At 42.3% G+C, this 20,736-nt stretch overlaps 1 protein-coding gene across 10 annotated transcripts in view; it reads left to right on the top strand.

Moving 5' to 3' along the window:
- Fryl (FRY like transcription coactivator) overlaps positions 1 to 20,736 on the top strand; it is a 233,405-nt gene that overhangs the window by 45,768 nt on the left and 166,901 nt on the right. For 4 of the 10 annotated variants that reach the window (XM_076938638.1, XM_076938630.1, XM_076938631.1 and 1 more), the window contains exon 1: positions 16,614 to 16,855. The exons of 1 other annotated variant lie outside the window; for it this stretch is intronic. In XM_076938638.1, coding sequence (XP_076794753.1) covers positions 16,654 to 16,855 — 202 coding nt within the window. In that variant the 5' untranslated portion in view covers positions 16,614 to 16,653. Of the gene's footprint in view, positions 1 to 13,622; positions 13,751 to 16,612; positions 16,856 to 20,736 lie in introns of those variants that run through there. 5 more of the 10 variants (XM_076938635.1, XM_076938634.1, XM_076938633.1 and 2 more) reach the window with 3 other exon arrangements.

Raw genomic sequence — 20,736 nt, 5'->3', positions numbered from 1 at the left:
TGGGCTTGACTATGAAGGCTGTTAAAGAATCAGCCTCTTGGAGTAGGAGATGGATCTGAGGAATTAAGGGAAGGATTAGGAGGCAAATATGGTCAAAATTAATTGTGTGCATATGTGAAATTTTCAAGGAATTAAAGAATTAGTCTCTTCCTCAGCTCTCCACATAGAAGCAAGAAATGTTTGTAATTATAAGTTGTCTCTCCTGTTAGTCTTTGAGTGGAGAAGGCTGTCTCCTCCAAAGACTTCTGCCAGAGCACCTGAAACGAATGCATATTTATCTTTTATCTTGTCTGTAGGCCCCTTGAAGGTGGCGCCTGTGGCTAAATGGCACCCATTGTAGATTCTCAGAGCTCTGCTGGATGACGCACAGCTCCTGGCTAGTGGAAATGCCACGGCACTAGGCAGTTTAGAGATGCCCTTAAAAAAGGAGAGACAGATTCTCAGGCAGTCTGTTTGACCTTGATGTGACCATGGATGATTGGGAGTCATCCACTCCTGAGTCTCCACCTCTCAAATGCTGGTTTGTAGGTGGGTACCAACATGTATGGTCCTGGGGATTGAATCAAGCCAGGGACTTTGTGCATTCTGGCAAGTATTCTGCCAACTGAGCTATATTCAGCTGTGAAGATACATTTTCCCTTTAGCAATCCTTGATATCTAACACCCCCCCACCTCCTTACCCCCACATCCATCCTACCCCCACACCCACCATCTACAGGGCATCCTGTTATTCTTATTTTTCTTTCTTTTTTGCCATTGCCATTTTTTTTTTGTCTTTGTTTTTTTGAGACAGAGCCTATCTCCCTCCCTCCCTCCCTCCCTTGTGCACCCTCTCTGTCTCCATAGCCCTGGCTGTCCTGGAACTCACAATGTAGACCAGGCTGGCCTCAAACTCACAGAGATCCACCTGCTTCTGCCTTCTGCTGGGATTAGAGGTGTGTACCCAGCAAGTGTCTATTTCTTGAAGGGCATCCTTCTCTGTGAAGCTTTTAAAAGCCTGTTTTCTGTTAGTAGCAATTCACATTAGAAAGGGAGACTGAATTGGATCAGGGCTTTAGATTGTCCCTCATAAAATCAATGTTTGGAAGTTGCAGAAACATCTTCATTTGAAGACCAGAAGTCACATTTTTGGGTAAAATTCTAGATATTTTCCAAGCAATTTAATTTAAAATGTCAAGGTCATAGCAAGGTTATAGAAAAGTAAATTTGTGTTGTAATTTTCAGGAGATGATGTGAAATGTTGTGTTCATATTTTTATAGAATCAAAAAACTACAAGGAATCATCTTATAGCTCTTACCAAACGTGATTACAGATAAAAATCAAGAACTCTTTTAAGTAGAGTCCCCTGTCCCTATGCAGATCAAACCACAATGAACTCTTGAAAGTTAATGTATACAAGAACAACTCTGATACCTTTGAGAATTTTTTTTTTTGTTTGTTTTTGAACAAGCTATTGTTTTTAAGACAAAAAGTAGAGGGGGCTGTGCAGCTAAGAGCTGTTTGACTGGGGATTGACACAGTGCATGTCTGGATTGTGAAACTTACTTTTTTTCCCCCTTTCATATTAGGCTTATTTTTTGCTTTTTTAAAAGAAAATCATGAACAATGAATTTCATTAAAAAAACAAGAAAAAATTAGGATCATCAGAACTAAAAGCTAGGAATTGAGTGAACTTTAGAATAATGTTAAGTGAATTGTTTTTGTTTCTTTTATGGACACTTTGTGGGTTTTTTTTTTTATGTGTATCACATCCATGTTGATATAGATGAACACACACATATATTAACAATTAATTATTAATTAAATATATGTATATGTATATGTATATATATATTTGCACAGAGAGAGAGGTACAATTTAGAGCTTGTTCATGAGTTTTCAAATAATACATAATGAGATTGAGCTATACCCAGTGGTATGTGGTACCTTATATTTCAGCAGTGAGACTTTGACAGTTACACATAGTTTGCATACTGTCAGTTGAATTCAACACATGTTTCTTTCGTGCTTTTACTATTTATAGGAAAGCTGCTTTTCTGGTGTCTGTGGGAGGCGAACTGGTGCACACCCTTTAGGGAGCTCAAGCCCCAACCTCTTCTCTAAACCACAGAGTATTATAGCAGGAAGACAGTTCAGAGGTCTTTCTCTCAGGAGACTGTCTAGACACTAGCTCCTTGAAACCCACCCACTGTAACCTGCCCAAGGCTCAGTAAATGGGAAGAGATTTAGCAACACCCTTCCCCCAACCCCCGCCCCAGCCAGCCAGTTTAAGGAAATTATTCTAGCAAAGAATGATGGGAAGTATCATTTCCCCCCAATAATTCAGAGACAGAGTGCTCCAAATACGTCCTCCTGCACACATGTACACTCAGTTGTTAAAGAAAACATACTGTGAACAAACTTTTGATCTATTTTAAAGGTTGTGGTGAAGATCTTGAGAAGGATTTCTGTCCTCCTACCCCCTTGTTGGTCAAACCAGAGTGTATTTCTTGTTCCCATTGTCCTTAGAAAAGCTGCTTAGTCCTCACCATTGACACCTACTCCAGGGTCAGGTGCTTTCTAGTCACAAGTCAGGTGATACTTCCTCATAGTATATCTTGGTAAAGGATGTGGGGTATCCCTCCCGCCCCTCCCCCCCTTAAATGCTGGCCTAGTTCATCTGCCTCTAGATACAAATGAAACTCTTTGTTGCAAACTGCGACTCTGCAAGTGTTGGGATGTGCCTGACTCGGTACCAAGATGTGATTTAGGCACCAAGAGAATTTGGATTATTTAATACTGCTGCATAATAAAACGACTTATCAAATGTTCATGTGGGCACACAGAGGCGTGATTGTGCTCTCTCAATGCACGATATAAATACTGAGGCTGTTTTGGGGAGCCAGCACGGCATGCCGAAGGCATGGTTTGGAAAAAGGCCTTGGAGTGTGTTCTTATCTGTGGGAGCTACCGACAAGTCCAGTCTGGATCCTAAGCTCTCTACTTGTTTACCTCAGTTCTGCAATAGTTTTGCCTTCAGAAGTTTTGGTTTTGTTCTTTTTATAATCATTGAATCATCTGCCTTCGAAGACCTTGGTAGACGTGTTTTTACAGATTTTTGTTTTCAATCATCACATTAACTTTCAAAGATTAAGAAACAAAACAATGGAATTAAAATACAAACAAACAAAAACCCCACTTAGATAGAGAGGGGAGAACGGACCTAGATGAAGCCCACTCTCCTCAGCTTAGGTTCTTATCCTTCCTGTGGCTGCTGGTTTTTGTAGACCTTGATTGTTTTGATGTATGTCCTCTGTCATAACACTCCATCCATAAATATTTCAGCGTGGGTTCCTAACAGACAAGGACTCCCGGATTTTTGCTGATAAAGTAGAATCTTAATCTTTTGGGGAGAATTTATAGAAACCGAGGAACACTATAATTTAAGTGTGAGTGGGAGGGCTACCGTAGTGATCTAAAGGAAAAGCGAGATATTAATTTTTATCACATCATCTCTTTGGGCGTGTGCGCCTGCATTACGGCAGATGCTCTTGCCATCTACCACATGGGTCCAGGGAACTGAACTCAGGTTCTCAGGCTTGGCAGCAAGAGCCTGTAACACAAAGCAATCTTGCTGGGGAAGAATGAGATCTTTGAAATGGAATAAATGGAACTAAGACATTCTCAACAAGCCCTTGTACCAAAAAACAAGACACACGTTCTGGTAATGCATGAAGTACAATGGGGGTGGGGGGATGGGCATTTTGTTTGTTTGTTTGTTTGTTTGTTTTTCGAGACAGGGTTTCTCTGTGTAGTCCTGGCTGTCCTGGAACTCACTCTGTAGACCAGGCTGGCCTCAAACTCAGAAATCCGCCTGCCTCTGCCTCCCAAGTGCTGGGATTAAAGGCGTGCGCCACCACCAGGATGGGCATTTTTGAGCAGCCATTGTGTGCTTGCATCCCAAGCAGGTTAGTCTGGAAGCAGAGTCAATTCCGTTTCACACCATTTGAGATGGCAGTTCTGTTTCAAGATGCATTCTTGAGGAGGAAAACCATGCACACAGACTGCCCATCAAGACACTGCAGTATCACATGCAGCCATGAAGAATGGTGCTTAAAGCTTAACGGTAGGGAAAGGAGCAAGTGAGGACAGTATGGTTCAGTAACCTCTAGAAATGGGAGGGAAGTGTTCTCACTGTGTCAAATGTTTCATGTGGAAAACCCAAACAAAGTTACTATTACTGTGAATCGGTAATGATAATCTAAAGGTGTTTAGCTTTTAGACATATAACCTTTAGCTGGAGAGAGCGCTCAGCAGGTCAGACCACTCATTGTTTCAGAAGATTTGGGCTTGATTCCAGTAGCCACATGGCAGTTCACAACTTATAACTCCAGTTCCAAGGGTTCCGACACCCTCTTCTGACCTTGGTGGGTATACACACACACACACACACACACACACACACACACACCAGCAAAACACTCATACACATAAAATAAGAACCATTAAATTAAAAAAAAAGAATTCCTCATATATTTTTCATATGTATAAGTGCTCTGCATTCATGCATGCGTTCATGTATGTAGTGCCCTCGGAGGCTGAAATGGGGCATCAGAGCCCAGCAGCTGGAGGCTGTGAGCTGCCATGTGAGTGCTAGGAACCAAACCCCAGTCCTCTACCAGAGCAACAACCCCTTTTAACCGCTGAGCCATCTCTCTAGCCTCTTAGGTCTTAGAATTTTGACGCACTTTCATCTCTTTATTGGGAAATTGCTGCAGACTCTGCTGTTTATTGCATCTATGATATGTTAAACAAATGGAGATCGCTTACCATATATCAAGCACCATGTAAGTGCTTTTCATTTTAATTCCCACAGTGGCCCTGAGAGATTTTATCATCCTTATTTATGGATTAGTCAGTGATCGTAGTCAATCATGAAGATGGAGTCACTCCATCAGGGTCTACTCATTGCTTTGAAATGTAGTTTTGTCTTCAATAACTGGTAAGGTACTGTAAGGTTTTTTTTGTCCTTTGTACTTAAATACACACATTGAGTTGCAGTGTTTAGTCAAGACTGTATTTGGCTTTTTTTTTTTAAACTATACATTTCACCTAGCGAATATATCAATTTTCCCTTCTAACTGTTTTGTTCTTTGGCCACTGCAATATTTCATTCTCCCTAAGAATAACAGTAAATTGAATACCTTATTTTTTATACTGGATTATATAAGGTAATTTTCAGGTATGTAATGTACTTTAAGCACATTTCCGTCTATCCCTCTCTCTTCCCAGCTCCTCCTGTTGCTTCTCTTTGTCCCTTGGACAGTTTTTGTTTTTCTGCCTTCATGCCATGTATAATTTATGTGTCTACACAAAACCTGGGACCCATAAATGACAGGAAACATGCACTATTTGTCCGAGAATGGCTTCCTTTGCTTGGTGTGATCACCCCCAGCTTTAACCATTCTCCTGCAAATGACTGCCATTCTTTTTATTGTTTGCGAATTTCTCATATGCATATAATGTGTTTTGATCAAATCCTTCCCCCTTTTCCTCACCTTCAGTTTCTCCCCTGCTTCACTCCTCATTTTTCCTTCCCAACCTCAGGTGTTCTGTTTTCAATCTACTGAGTCCACTTAGTGTGTGTGGGTGTAGGACCATATACTGGAGTATGAGGAGTCTTTCAGGGTTCACATCTCTCCCTCAGCGGCCAGCAGCTGTCAGTATCTCCTCAGCTAGGAAGCACTTCCGGTTCCCTTCCCCTGTCCATGCTGGTATTTGGGCTGGCTTGGTCTTGTGAGTTCATCTGTACAAACTCTGGTCTCCTGCAGATAACTCCTCTCTCAGTATCATACTATCTTTTCAGACCTCTTTGCTTCGATGGTCCCTGAGCCCTTGGGGGAGGGGATGTGATGTTGGTGTCTTGTTTAGAGCTGGGAAAATTCTTGGCCTGCTATGCTTTGCACTTGGCCAATCAGTGGTGATTCTCTGGATCACTCACCCTCTACTGTAGAGAGAGGTATCTCTGGTGAGGGTTGGGAGACTAATAAAGGCATTCATTTTTTGCAACAGGGTCTCATTATGTAGCCCTGGCTGGCCTTGATGTGCTGACTGGGCCTGCCTTTGCCTCCCGAGGGCAGTGTGTCACTGAGCCCAGCCAGGGTTTTCTTTTTGTGCACATCCTTTAAAACAAACTTGAGCTTGCACTTCTGATCATCTTCTAGAATTTGCTCTGAGAAATGACATTATTGGATGAAAAATGAGATATCTTAAAGCCTTTTGATGTAAGTGGTGAGACCGAAGGTGACAAATAACATTCTTCTTTGAGTTTAGGGAAGTTGTTTCTGAGCAATAAATTTGGGAGAAGTAGGTCATCTAAATCTTCAGTGGGCCTTTGTGCTTCTCTGGTTTCTTTTATGGATGTCAGGCTTCACTCAGCTTGTTGGGAGCAATAAACAGAAAGCGGAAGGGAGATTTATTAAGCTGTGGCCGTTGCTTGCTTCATGACCTTGAGCTACTTAGTTTTCTTCCTCTCTTTAATTTAAAAGTTGGATTAGCCTAGAAGCTCTCTTATTGCTGAGCCACGGAGATCACTCAGTTGATAAAAGTGCTTAGCTTGCAAGCTCGAGGACCTCGGTTCGATCCCCGGAACCTGTATGAAAAAGCTGGGCGCAGTGGCTTGTGGCCCCAGTGCTGGAGAGGCAGAGACGGGTAGATTCCTGGGGCTGAATGGAGGAGCTTTAGACCAGTGAGTGACTGTATGGAAAGAGGTGGATAAAATTCTTGAGTATGTTCCCTGAGGCTGTCCTCTGGGCTCTACATACACATACAAATACACATACACATACACATACACATACACATACACATACACATACACATACACATACACACACACACACACACACACACACACACACACACACACACACATACACACACACACACACACACATACACATATACATACACACACACACACACACACACACACACACACACACATACACACACACACACACACACACACACACACACACACACACATACACATACATGGGCACATATACCTGAACTCAAAGACATATTAAAAACTTGTATTGCAAATTACTTGTATATAAAAGCATACAAAGTATACTTCTGAAAATTTGCATGAATTTTCTGAGATGTTTGCTCTTGTTGAACCATGGGGTGATAGTTAGGTCAATGAAGTTCCGTGGTTTAATTTTTTAAAACTGTAGGTTCAATAGATGTACACATTAATCAGGGGCCTTAATGACCAAAATATGTTTCAGCTACTACATTTTTAAATAAAAAGAACCCTCTCCCCTGGATGATCACCTGTTTCCTTTTTGTGGCAAGCAGGAACCTAAGCATTTTGGCTAATTCATTAGTAGTTTGGGGCAGGCTGCTCAGTAGGAAAAGGAGCCTGCAGCCTGCAGCCAGTCCTGAAGAGCTCTTGGCTGCCTCAGCCCACATGGAGAAAGAAGAGAACCAGTTCCTGCAAGTTGTCTTTTGACCTCCACTTGTGTGCCTTAATATGCATGCAGCATGCGTTCACACTCAGAATTAATAAAAATTTAAAAGTAAAAAAAAAATTAATATCTTTTAAGTGGTTAGGGCTCTGTTATATATTCCTTTTGCGTGTGTCTCAGCATCTTCCTGCATAACTTCTGCGAAGACCTTAACTGTAGGTTTGGATCATAGCTTAAGGGACTTGGAGAATGATTAATGAAATCAGAAAGTGGGAAACTGAAGGGATTAGGCTCAGGTTATTCTGGGAAGGACAGATTACTTGGGTACAATCTGACCGTTAGGAGTTTGTGAGCAGTGGGGGTGCAACAGGAGAAATAGTGTGTAGCACAAATAGTTCAAATGGTAGAATTTGGGAAACTACTGTATATGGTAGTTGTCAAAAGTAAGTGTGCAGGTTTTTTTTTTAAAGTATGTGTGTGCTGGGTATGTGCATGTGTGCACGTGTGCTCCCATGTGTGAACATGCTCAGAGGATGCCGAGTGCCTTCCTCTATGACTCTGTTTTTTGAGCCAAGGTCTTTCCGTGAACCTGAAGCTCATCACTTCAGCTAGGCTGGCTGGTAAGCGGGCGCCTGGGCCCCGTCTGTCCCCACTCTCACATCCTCTTGCTTTTACAGAAAGTGCTCTTACCCACAAAGCCATGTCCCGTTCCCTAAAAGAGGGGATCTTTATAATTGAGGGTTCTATCACAAACATTCTCAACTCCCTAAGATTAGATTACTGTGTGTTTTAATTATTTTCATGTATGTGTTTCTATGTATATTTGCATGTGTTATCTACAGGGCTATTTATATATAAGTGCAGTGCCCAAGTAGGTCAGAGGCATTAGATCCCTGGAGCTGTAGTTTACGGGAAGTCGTGAGCTCATAGATCTGGGTGCTGGAACCCAGGCGTGGTTCCTTGGGTTTGTCTCATAGGTCGTAAAGCAGGGCCAAGTTTAGAAGATGTAAACTCTCCGTTAGAATATAAGTGGTAGAGTCTAGGGCAGCGATTCCCAACCTGTGTGGGTTGACTGACCGTTTCACAGAGGTCACATGCTAGATGTTCTGCATATCAGATATTTACATTTGATTCACAACAGCAGCAAATTCCAGTTATGAAGTAGCGATGGAAATAATGTTATGGCTGGGGGTCAGCACATGAGGAACTGTATTAAAGAATCCCAGTGTTAGGAAGGATGAAAACCACTGGGCTGGGGGGGGGGGTTTATTCACACTCCATTTTCCTCAGATGGTTCTAGACTATAAACATTTATCAAATGTGTGGTTTCTGTCAGCTTATGTCAGGTATGGTTACAGTAACAGAGTATTAGAAGTTGGGGGTAGAAGGACATTTTTGAGTTGGAGACATATTCTTTTTGCATTGATTTCCTGGGACTTTTTCCATTGACCCCCCGAGGTCTTCTCTTGGTGTTTAAATGTAGGTGGGAATATTTTTATTGATATATTTTTGATCTCATGCCGCATAGAAATATGACAGGAAAGTTTTACAAAAACTACATACTCATTCATCAGGACTCAGGAAGGTGTGTATATCGGCGCGTTTTCATTTGGTTCAAAAATGAAACATTTCTAGAAAACTCCCTAACATTGTGAATGGAAAATCTGCTGACTGCCTCCCTTAGATCAAGTATCATGACGCTGCTGTTCTTGGTGAAAAATGCAAAATCAACAGAATGTTGACAAATTTACCTGCTGAGCTCCTTGCTCTGTCAGCAGGAGATTTGGAGGGTTTTTTTTTTTTCTTGTTCTTCTTTTTGTGGTGTTGCTTGGTTATGCTAGCTCAGATCATTATACAACAACTTTGGCAGGTTTTGTGATATAATCTGAGATTATATAGATTATATTCAGCACAATTTGTTTCCTCATTCTATAAAATTAGAATTTTGGGGCCAGCCACACGGCTCAGTGGGTAAAGGCACTCATTGTCAGACTGACAACCTGGGCTGGATCTCTAGGGCCTACGTAGGAGGGTAGGAGGGACCCAACCCCCTGCGAGTCGTCTTCTTCCCTGTGTGTACACACACACACACACACACACACACACACACACGCACACGCACACGCACACACACACTAAGTGTAACAAAAGGTGATAGTTGATGGAATGCGATAGAGCAGTTGAGAAGTTTAAATATAAACCACTCTTAAAAAGCCATAAAAAAAAAACCCCACAGCATTTTAAAATAATTAGACCAGAAGTGACTAGAAATTTGACTATAAAACAACCACCATTAGGTTTTACAAACCATTGACTTTCTTTGTCAATCAAATGGGTGGTAAAGCTTCCCTAAAAATTTCGTCTTAATGATTTCTTACCCGTCCAACTTACAGTGTGATCTCCCACTTCGTTATTTGTGAGTGGGCTCTTTATATTTCATGCAGTCACTGGATTAAACAGGTCACTGTAGTTTGTTTTCCATAGTTGGTTTGCTGTCCCAAGTAAGAGCTAGGAAGATTGTAAGTGGGTGTGAGCACCGTTGCCTCTTTGCTCCCAAAGGCTGTGGGGCTGCTTATCTAAGGTTGAAAAGAGATTTACTTTTGTTTTTAAATTATGGGTATGTATGTCTGCATGTTTGTCATGTGGTACAGTGCCCGTGGAGGCTAGCAGGGGGCGACAGAACCACTGGAGTGGGAGTTACTGCAGCCAGTGCTGGGAACTGAAACCCAGGTCCTTGAAAGAGGAGCAAGGACCATTAACAGCCACCCCCATCCCCCATCTCTCCACTTCCCCCGCCCTTTGTTTTGACATCATCATTTTATGAGACCTTGTAGGACTCCTGGATGCTAACAATAGGCAGATTCATGCCTTGGAATGCACTTTATCTTTTTGGTTGAAGTATGATTCACTTCTAGGTTACTGGATATTTGGTGTTCAAGAACAATATAAAATTTATTTGAAGTTAAATTTGGAGTTTCAAGTTGGAACTGTGAAGTTGGAATTTACCCTAATCTCTTCTTCTTCTTCTTTTTTTTTTTTTAAAAACCTGGTGGGATAATCCTTTCTGAGACATTGTGTAGGAGGGCTACTATTTTCTACAATATTGCTTTAAGGATTTATTCATGTCATTTTATGTGTATGGGCGTTTTTCTCAGACATATGTCTCTACACCACATTTGTGTCCTGGTGTCCATGGAAGTCAGAAGATGGCACCAGATCTCCAAGAACTGGAGTTATGGTTGGCTGTAAGTCACCATGTGGGTGCTGGGGACTGAACTCTGGTCTTCTATAAGAGCAACACTTGCTCTTCGTGGCTGTTCCATCTCTCTAGCCAGTATTCTTAACAATTGTCACATTAAAAACTCAGTGAGCAGGGACTCTAAATCCTTCATGAAGCAGACTTTTCATTAACAGTAATCACGTCATTGATGCTAAAAGCCTTCCACGAGGTAAGGACACCTCCCCCCCCAAGCTCCCATCCTCAGATTTTGGCATATTCCGAGTGCACACATATTAAAGTGTGCTAACCAACAGCCCTCGGCTTCGTTCTCCGTTCAGTTTTTGCTCTGATTAATTTGGCTTATCATTTCCTACAAGAATGTATATCATAGAGACACACCTGGAATGTCTTACAAAAATGAAGGTAATTAAGTCTCTGGCATTTGTGCTATAAGTATTTCAAAAATCGTTTTCAAAAAGAAAAGATGTAGAGGGTCATCTGGAGGTCCACTTTAGATCCTGGATTAAAGTATAGCACTGCCGGGCCTGGAGGACCTTGTTTGAGCCATTTCTGTGTTTATTCACCGAGAGTCTAAGAAGGATCCTCCCACTGAAGGTGAAGTCACGCGCTGTCAAGCCTGCTGTTCTTTGGCTATGTATAGAATTCGCTTTAGGGTTGTCAAATACCCACTAGTCTCCTTTGTTTGACCTTTTAAAATTAAAAAGCAGGGCACTGATCTCATGAACAGCTTGACCATGGGCAGTTAGCATAACCTCTCTGACCTTCACTGTCTCAGAAGCAACATTATAAAAAGCAAGTAGTAAAAATGGTTTTTCTTATAACAACAAAACAAACCATGTTCTCCAGATCAGGAAAAGTGGATTCCGTGTGAAATGGTATGTAGAGACAAAAGGAAAATCTGATTTACATGCAGAAAGGCCCACCCTCCAAGAAACCCAGAACACATATATACCACCCTCCTACACATAACAAAATAAGTCCCCCCAAACAAACAAAACAAAATGGGGGTGGGGGGAAACCTTTGGATACAGATATCTCTCCAAATTCCAATCCTAAGAAAAACCAGAGAAATATTAACCAAATACTCTCCTGGGCAGTCAGGAATTGTATCTTTCATTCAAAGTGAGAAGGTGAGTGTGGGAAGGGTGTGTATCTGAAGAAGGTGCTGGAGGCTTCCAGGACATTTGGGGGCATCCACAGATGAGAGCCTCCGATGAAGAGTGAGTGCTGGAAAAGCCCGTTGTGTTAGAGCGAGGGAGAGCAGGCGTCATATCGTGACATACAGTCTATCCAGTTTGAGGTTATAGCATCCCTCCTTTGCTTTCTGAGTTGTTTTTTTTCCCCATCTTTTTACCTATTTTTAATGTGTTATCTGTGAGTGTGTTTGTGATGTGCATGCCTGAGTGTTGGTGCATGCGTGTCACTTTGTATTCATTATAGACACTTCACACGTGTGGAGGTCATAGGACACCTGTGTGGACTTGGTTCTCTCCACCTTTACATGAACCCTAGGGATCCACCTCAGGCCCCAGGCTCTCAGGCATGCCTTTGTGACTCAGGCATCTTGCTGAGCCTAGAGCTATATTGGTCCCTCCTGCAGTTTACTCTAATGGGTTTCACTTTTGTGAGTTGTCCTGAAAGAGAAGGCAAAGCCCAGTTTAAGTCTCGAAATCAATATGCGGTGTGTGTACCAATAAACAGAGGTTGTAATATGGGTTTAATGTACTTTGAGGGAGAAAAGATGCCATGATCCAAAGACAAGAGAAATATCAAGAATATGCTAGAATGTTCTTTCTTTTTTTCTTTTTTGAAACAGGGTCTTTCTACATAGCCCTGGCTTTCCTGGAACTTACTATGTAGACCAGGCTGGCCTCAAACTCACAGAGATCTGCCTGCGTCTTGTCTCCCAAGTGCTAGGACTAAAGGTGTGCACCATTATGCCTAGTCTGGGTAGTGTGTGTGTGTGTGTGTGTGTGTGTGTGTATGTAAATATTGATGTATTTATAGATTTGGGAATGCTTGATGGAAAGTAAGACATTGCAGCAAGTATCAGTCATTCTGATTATGAAAAAGTGTGATGTTTTAAATATACATATTTATTTAGTTTTGAAGATGTGGCCTTTACTGTGGCTTTGTCCACCATCTTCTTAGTAAACAGAATGCCATACCCTAAGTATCTATAGATATGTTAAATTTGGTGCCTAATAGATACATGAACTATTTGACAATGCTGTATTCTAATGAGTATGATGACACCGTGCTAAACACACATAACTGAATAAGATGTTGGCGTATGTGTGAGGTCAGCAATTGGTTTCTAAAAGCATTGCTTGGGGGAAGAGGGGGTGAAGAAATAAGTGTATAGGCTAGAACAGACCCGAGGGACACGCTAGCCACTCTCTGGATTCCATTCAATGGTTAGAGCAGATGGTTGAAAAGATGCTTGGAAATGTAAACAGTGATTGCTAGCCGATATTGGAGAGAAATGATTAGTACACTGTAGGTATTCTAATGGGCTGCCCGTGTCAGCAAGGCCTTTGTTTTAGAGCAGGGTGTATTGAATTGTCTACACATGAAATGCTTGGATGTCAACCTTTTTGCTTCAGAGTAATCCTGGGGATGAATGAGATATGCAAGTATGACTGTGATGATATGCAGCTATGACTGTGATGATATGCTTGGAGCTAACTGTTATATTCATGAATAATGGGAGCAGGTGCTTTATGATAGTATTTTCAGTAATTTTACACCAGTTGGAAAATTTCCAGAGTTTAAGAAAAAATCAGTAACATGTCATGATGGGAAGAGATGGTAGAACCAGGTGAGTGCTTACTACCAGAAGTGGGGTTGGATACAAGTTAACACAAAAATATTTTTAATTATAAACATCCCTGACAGGCAAATGTTGTGTTTTGTTTTTCTTCAGAGACGAAGCCATTTATTTGAATCTGGGCAATTAGCCTCTAAATGCTTGATTCTTCAAACTGCTCAAGCGTCATGTATGATTAGATGCTCCATGTCACCACCAAGAACTTAGTCGGGAGTGGCACTACGGTAAGACCCCAGTAAACAGTACAGGTTAAGAGTGAGGTCTAGAAAGAAATTTTAATGCTGCCTTTTGGCTCACAGCTTTGATGCCAGTTTCTGTGTTAGTCACTTTTTCGTCACATGAATGATGCTTCTGACATAATTACCTTAATTGTGAAGAGGTTGATTTGGGCTTATGGTTTTGGAAGTCCTGGTCTGTGAATTTCTGCCTTATTGCTTTGAACCTTTGTCTAGGGACTAGAACAGGGTAATGGGGAGCCAGAATCCCACCATTCCCTTCAAGGCTGACTCCCCAATGATTTGATCCTTCCCAGTAGCCTCTACCAAATTAGGGATCAAACTTTAGATATGTAGGGCCATTAGGAGACTTGCACAGTTTTAAAAATTATTAATATGTTACTGTTTTTTTAATATTATGTGCATGGGTGTTTTGCCTGCATGCACACCTGCACTGTGTTGGTGCCTAGTGCTCACGGAGGCCAGAAGAGGACTCTAGAACTGGAGTTAAAATGGCTGTGAGCTCCCAAGTGGTTGCTTGGGAATCAAACCCAGGTCCTCTGCAAGAGCAGCCAGTGCTGTTGACAACTGAATCATCATCCCTCCAGTCCCCACTGGGGGACATTTAAGATATGAGCAAATAGCACATTCCACTCAAGGTTATTATAACTAGTCAAAGTGCAACGAGTAAATGGGTTTCCGTGACCTTTCCTTCTCAGACGGAGACCGCAATGGATAGCGTTTACCACCGGAAGTGTAATACTGTCAACCCTACTCTGCGTCACAGTCAGGGCTAGTTTTCAGGTAGCTGACAGTGTGGCTTTCACGCAGTTTATTAGGGATTAGCCCAGGAAGCAGATTGGGCTCAGGAAAGCTTTGTGCTTATCCTGCAGGGAGAATTATAGCGATGAGAACTGATTTGCCTCCTTAGACAGAACACTAGTTGGATAGAGGCAGCGGATCGCACAGTCTTTGTACTTTACACAAACCATCAAAGAAACTCCTCAGCAGACACTTGAGGGGCGAAGGAAATCTTGAGGTCTCTTCCGTGGCACCCAGTGGTTGCCTTTCTGCACCCCAGCTCCTTCCTTTCTGAGATGTGAAAGTGAGTTTGGGGTCAATAGTGACCCAGCAGGTGGTCCAGTGTGTCCTGAGCAAACACCTAGCGCAATTTCCTGTCTGGCTGTCTGGCGTTAGAGTGGTTCCACACCACTGTGTTAAAGGGCTCCTCAGATAAGAACCCGCAAAGGGGCCCAAGGCAAACAGCAGACACACCGTGTAAAACCCCTGGGGCCACAGGCAGTGAGACCTCATGGCTTAGAGTCATGACATGGTTTTCCTTGTTTGTGGGGACGCTGAGATATCAATTTTATTCCTTTTGGGCTCAGAGGAAGCTTGGAGAGAGACTGTGCTTCTTAAAAGAGTTTTTATAAAAGCCAGGGGTTTTTCTAATACATGTACTGCTTTAGGGAAAGAAATGTAAGTCTTCCTTCCCTGTTCTTCACCTAGACAGAATTCCCCCACCCGATCGCTGCTTGGTAACAGGGTCTTGAGTATCCCAGGCTGGCCTGGAATTCACTCTGTAACCGGGATGACTCTGAATTTCCCATCCTGACTCCAAGCAGACATCAGTTAGCCGCCCCTTTACAGTCACTCCCCTGCTGTCTGTAGGGACGGCTTTGCTTCTTCTTTAGAAATGTTATGCTTCGTATTTATTTTCATGTCTGGTACGGGAAGAGAGCAATTGTGCACATGTGTGTTTCTCTGAGCGAATGTGAGTTTGGAAGTTATTCTGAAGTCTTCTGAAGTTCCACACACAGTTCCCCGGGCTGCTTCTCTTTGGTGTTCCCTTTGTTCATATCCCTCACACTGCTGTCCTTCCGTCCCACAAGGCAGGGAGAGGACTGAGTGGGCGCTAGCTTGGGTTTTAGAGCCTTTCTGTTTTCTGTCTGTCCAGGTAACATCAAGGTCGTAGGATTAACCCCACATGCTCTTTCAGCATATGGAATGGATTATAGTTATTTTGAAAACAAGGATGGGTGCTGATGACTACTTATGATTCATTTCTCAAGTTTTTTACATTTCTCAAGCTTTTATGTGACCTTTTTTTAAAAAAAAAGATTTATTTATTTTATGTACGTAAGTACACTCTGTTTTCAGACACACCAGAAGAAGGTATCAGATCCTATTACAGATGCTTGTGAGCCACCGTTGGTTGCTGGGAATTGAACTCAGGATTCTTAACCACTGAGCCATCTCTCCAGCCCTATCAATGACCTTTTGATGACTTATTCTAGGGTTTCTTCTATCATGAAGAATGCTTGATTCTAAATAGGATGTGTGTGTGTGTGTGTGTGTGTGTGTGTGTGTGCATGTTTAAAAGTCTAAAGTTTTCACTGGCTCAGCCTCAAGTTCTGTGTTAAGTTGTGAGATCTGGTAGCAAATTTTCAAATTGATAAGAATTATCTTTTGAGTCCAAGTTACCGTCTTGCACTCGAGAGCTTTAGCTTATGTGAGCAGAAGGTACACCCCAGAACAAAGTGAATTTATGTTTTACATTATCACAGTGAAGGCTATCAGAGTCTCAATGTTTAACCTCATTGATGCGAAACATTTTATGGCGCGAGTATTGCAGTTAACACCCACTGTAGAAGGGCACACAGATGTGGCCTGCAGTTTCACAGCCTCAAACTGTTCAGCTTGTTATCAGCACAAACAGTAATGTCCTAAAAAATCAGCTTGCAAACAGCTGGTGTCTGACAGGCTGGCCTTTAGTACCGCCTAGGCTCACATGACGTCTCTTTGCTCTTTGCCTCAGATAGTATATAGCCCTTAACTAGTCGTCAAGGAAGTTGTCCCTGCACCTTTTCTTTGTGCTTCTGGATCTAGTTATGTAGAAGGGGCCCCTTAAGATGGAGTTTTTAAAGAGAGTTGTGCCTCCTGTCCTCTCGGGAGACCTGGTTTTGGATACCAGAGAGAAGACTGAAGAAAATTCCCCCAGATTACTTAAGGTGCGAAGACTCTGTTCAACTGCCTCTGAGAGGACAGTGGGTGACCCAGGCGGGAATAAGTTGTGTGGAAATCACGATGACAGATGTCTACGTCAACAAATGGGTAAAGTAAAAAAGGCGTTGCTTTAGTTCTTTCAAAAATTATCCCAGGAAAGTAAGCTTTAATTATTGAAAATATGTCCTAAAGTGACTAGAGTTAACCTAAGTCTTTGAATATTAGAAGTTTTGTTTTGATTTAGAGAGGGAAGCGAATGATGTAAAATAGTATCAAATCACCAAGCCTGATAATTCTGATGGTCTCTGGGAAATATTCTGAGGAAGTATTATTTAAAAGTGTTATTAAAACCCATGGGGAAAACAATTAAGATACCAAGTCTGATCTGCCCACTAGAAAAGTGACTTTTTTTTTTTTTTAAAAAAAACAAAACAAAACATTAACTGCTTTGTTGTAAAGATAACGAGTATTTGGGGAGGCTGTGCCTCACGGTAGCCTGTGGAAGGCCCCTTGTGAGATACTCAATTCCTCAAAAGCAAGCGAGCTGCCGAGCACACAGGATCACTCCGTGTCATACTCACTACACAGAAGTCAGTTCCACACTGGGCAGTGGCAAATGGAAAACGCTCTCTGTTTGAAATTTCCAATCGAGGCATTGTGAATCTTTGTTAGAAATGTTTAAGGAGCAGCTTTCTGAGGGCCCCAGTGCCTGCTCTGACCTTGGCTGCCTCACAGGTGTGTCCCTGTGTCATTTAAAACACGCCCGAACACATGGAGAGTGTGGGACAGACTAACTTCATCTTTTAAGCACGAACACAAAGAAAATTCACTCTGATTCTAGTTTCAAGTCACTAAAATCTTACATAATTATTCATTTTTATGTCAGTTCATATCTTCTGCCAATTGCTTTTTAGTGTAAATTTCCACGCACTTTTAAAATTGGGGCAGACATTGTGATACTACCTTTAAGAGAGTTTCCAGTTTAAATCTCAGGCAGGATTTTACAGCCTCTATTACTTCGTATTCTCCCCAATGTTGTTTCATGTCAGTTTTTAAAAGTACAGTTGTATTTATGAGAAACCATAATTTCTGTTTTAAATGTACCAATTATGTAAAAGAATGGGAGATAGGGTTTTTTTTTTTTTTTTTTTTTTTACTTTTTAAATAAAGAAAATACATGTTAAGGCTCACAGGCTTGTAATCCTAGACGATGCAGGGGCGGAAGCCAGAGGCCTGAGACTTGAAGTGCACACTATACCGCCACTTGCCCAGGGTCCACCTGGGCTGTGCCAGGTCCTGTCTTCAAACAGAGACCAGATCCTTCCTCTTTGGTGACTGGCTTTTCTCGGTTCTCCAACAGCACAGCAACTGCAGGGCTGTGTTGCTTTCTACGACTTCCTGGTATCAGATGGTAGCTGTTTTGATGTTTCTCACACTTGTAGAGGGTGAGGAAGGGATGGAGGCACTGCGTGCTACCTTTTGATTTGAGTTAAATCTCGAGATTCAGCTCTCGAGTCTGACAGTGTGTGCAGCTTGTGTGAGGAGTTCGAAATTCACTTTTCCTTCTTTCGCTTTCAGTCCCGAGACACTTAAGTTTTTCCTTATTGCGTGCCACACCTGGCTTGATTGGAGTTGGCATTGACCTGTAACCACACCTGTTTCTCTGGTTCTTTTTATTTCTGAGCTTGACCTGTGGTTGTTTCTTCCAACGGGCACACTTTGTAGCACCGCTCACGTTACAAAGTATACTGATCAGATGTTTGCAATTAATGTTAACTAAGGACAATGCCACCCTTTTTTCACTTTTTATTTGTGTGTGAGTGTGTGAATGTGGAGATGAGAAAATAGAATTTGGGACTTGGTTCTCATCTTCCACCATGGGACCTGGGATTCTAGTTCAGCTCATCAGGTTGACGTGGGGGTGTTTTTTTTACCTGGGGAACCATCACTACCACCCCACTCTTACATAGTGACTTGGGCTGGAGAGATGGCTCAGCAGCACTTGCTCCTCTCCCAGGGGACCTGGTTTCGTTCTCAGCACCCATGTGGCAGCTCACAACTGCCAGCAACTCCAGTCCCAGGGGATCTGAAATCCTTCTGGCCTCTGTGGGCACCAGGCATGCACATGGTATATATACATGCATTCAGGCCCCCACATATACACATAAAATAAATAACTCCCTCCCTCCCTCCTCCTCCCCTCCTCCCTCCCCACTTCCTCCTGTCTTCACTCCTAGTGAGTTAGTCAGATTTTCTGTTATAACAGGATATGTGAGAAAAGCAGCTTAAGGAGGAAAGCATTTATTGAGGCTTCTGGTTTCAGTCCACCATGCCGGAGGTGAGCGATTCTCATCATGACATCCAGGAAGGGGGGGGGGGGTATGCCTGCCCTATAGGGCTTACTACTCTTTACCTTTTATTCTGTCTGGGATCCCAGGCTGTGGGGTGGTGCTACCCACACGCAGTGTCTGCTCTCAGTTAACTCAGAGTGTACTTTACTAACCGGTGGGTGCTTTCTAGGCAGCCAAATTATCAGTTGTGACTAACCACCACAAGAACTCAATTTCCAGCCCCAGATTGTTTTTCTCTTTAAGTGGCTAAAGAAAGTTTAAAAATGAAAGCAAGTAACAATCAAAGAAAAGATTTCTGTTATTAGACGAACAGTAAGAGCTTGTATCGCATGTATCTTACTACATGGTTAAAATAACACACTAAAGAGTAAGAATCTGCTACCCATTTCTAATCACCCACCCTCCCTCCCTCCCTCCCTTCCTTCCTTCCTTCCTTCCTTCCTTCCTTCCTTCCTTCCTTCCTTCCTTCCTTCCTTCCTTCCTTCCAGACATGGTCTCACTGTTTAATTCTGACCATCCTGGAACTCACTATGTAGACCAGGCTGGACCCACCTTCCTCTGCCAACTACTGGGATTAAAGGCGTGCAGTGTGCAACATCACACATAGTGTGCAACATTTTTGTTTTTGATTTTTTTTTTTTTTGAGACTGTGTTTCTCTGTGCAGCTCTGGTTGTCCAGGATCTTGCTCTGTAGACTAGGCTGGTCTCAAACTCAGAGATCTGCCTGCCTCTGTCTGTCTCCTGAGTGCTGGGATCAAAGGTGTCCATTGCTACTGCCTGTACTGATTCATATTTTTAAGGGTGTATGTAGTAAGTGCTCTTTGTGGAATTACTCATGCCTAACTTGTCTCATCAGAAGTAAAATTCAGCTTTAGGAAATGACTTTTTGCTCATTAGTGTAGAAAGATTTAGCTTTAAAATATCAGGTAATTAAATTTCAATTACTTGGTAAAAGACTTTTGTATTATAATTTTTATTAGGAAACATGCAAATTGTACCACAAGCAGGTTTATTTATTTGTAAAAATTATGTGTGTGTGTCTCTGTGTGTTTGTGTGTGTGTGTGTGTCTGCCTGTCTGTCTGTCTGTCTGTATCTGCATGTGTGGGGGGTTTGTGCAGGGTGTGTGGAGGCAAGAGGTGGCAGATCCCCCTGGAATTGGAGTTCAGGTTGTATCACTTACTTGCCATGGGTGCTGGGAACTGAACTCAGTCTTCTACAAGGGAAGTGCCCACTCTTAGCCACTAAGCCTTATTTTCAGCCCCAGGTGTTTTTGTTTTTTCTCTTTAAGTGGCTAAACAAACTTGAAAATGAAAGCAAGTAACAATCAAAGAAAAAATTTCTGTTGTTAGACTAACAGTAAAAAAATGAAATCAAACAAAACAGCAGACAAGGACCTGAAAAAATATATCTATCCTGTAACAAAGCAGGGTTTTCCTCCATCCCTTTCTTTCTTTCTTTCCTACTTGAGCTCACCTGCATATTCTCTCTCTCTCTCTCTTTATTTTCGTTTTTGTGTCAATGTATCATGTAGCCTACCTAGGCTGGCCCCAGACCTGCTATGTAGCTAAGGATGACCTCAATTCTTAATCCTGATGTCTCTACCTCCCAAGTTCTGTGACTGCCCTGAAGCCTACATT

Source organism: Arvicanthis niloticus, chromosome 7, assembly GCF_011762505.2.
Source record: "Arvicanthis niloticus isolate mArvNil1 chromosome 7, mArvNil1.pat.X, whole genome shotgun sequence".
NCBI lineage: Eukaryota > Metazoa > Chordata > Mammalia > Rodentia > Muridae > Arvicanthis > Arvicanthis niloticus.
This window is presented reverse-complemented; position numbering and strand designations above follow the sequence as displayed.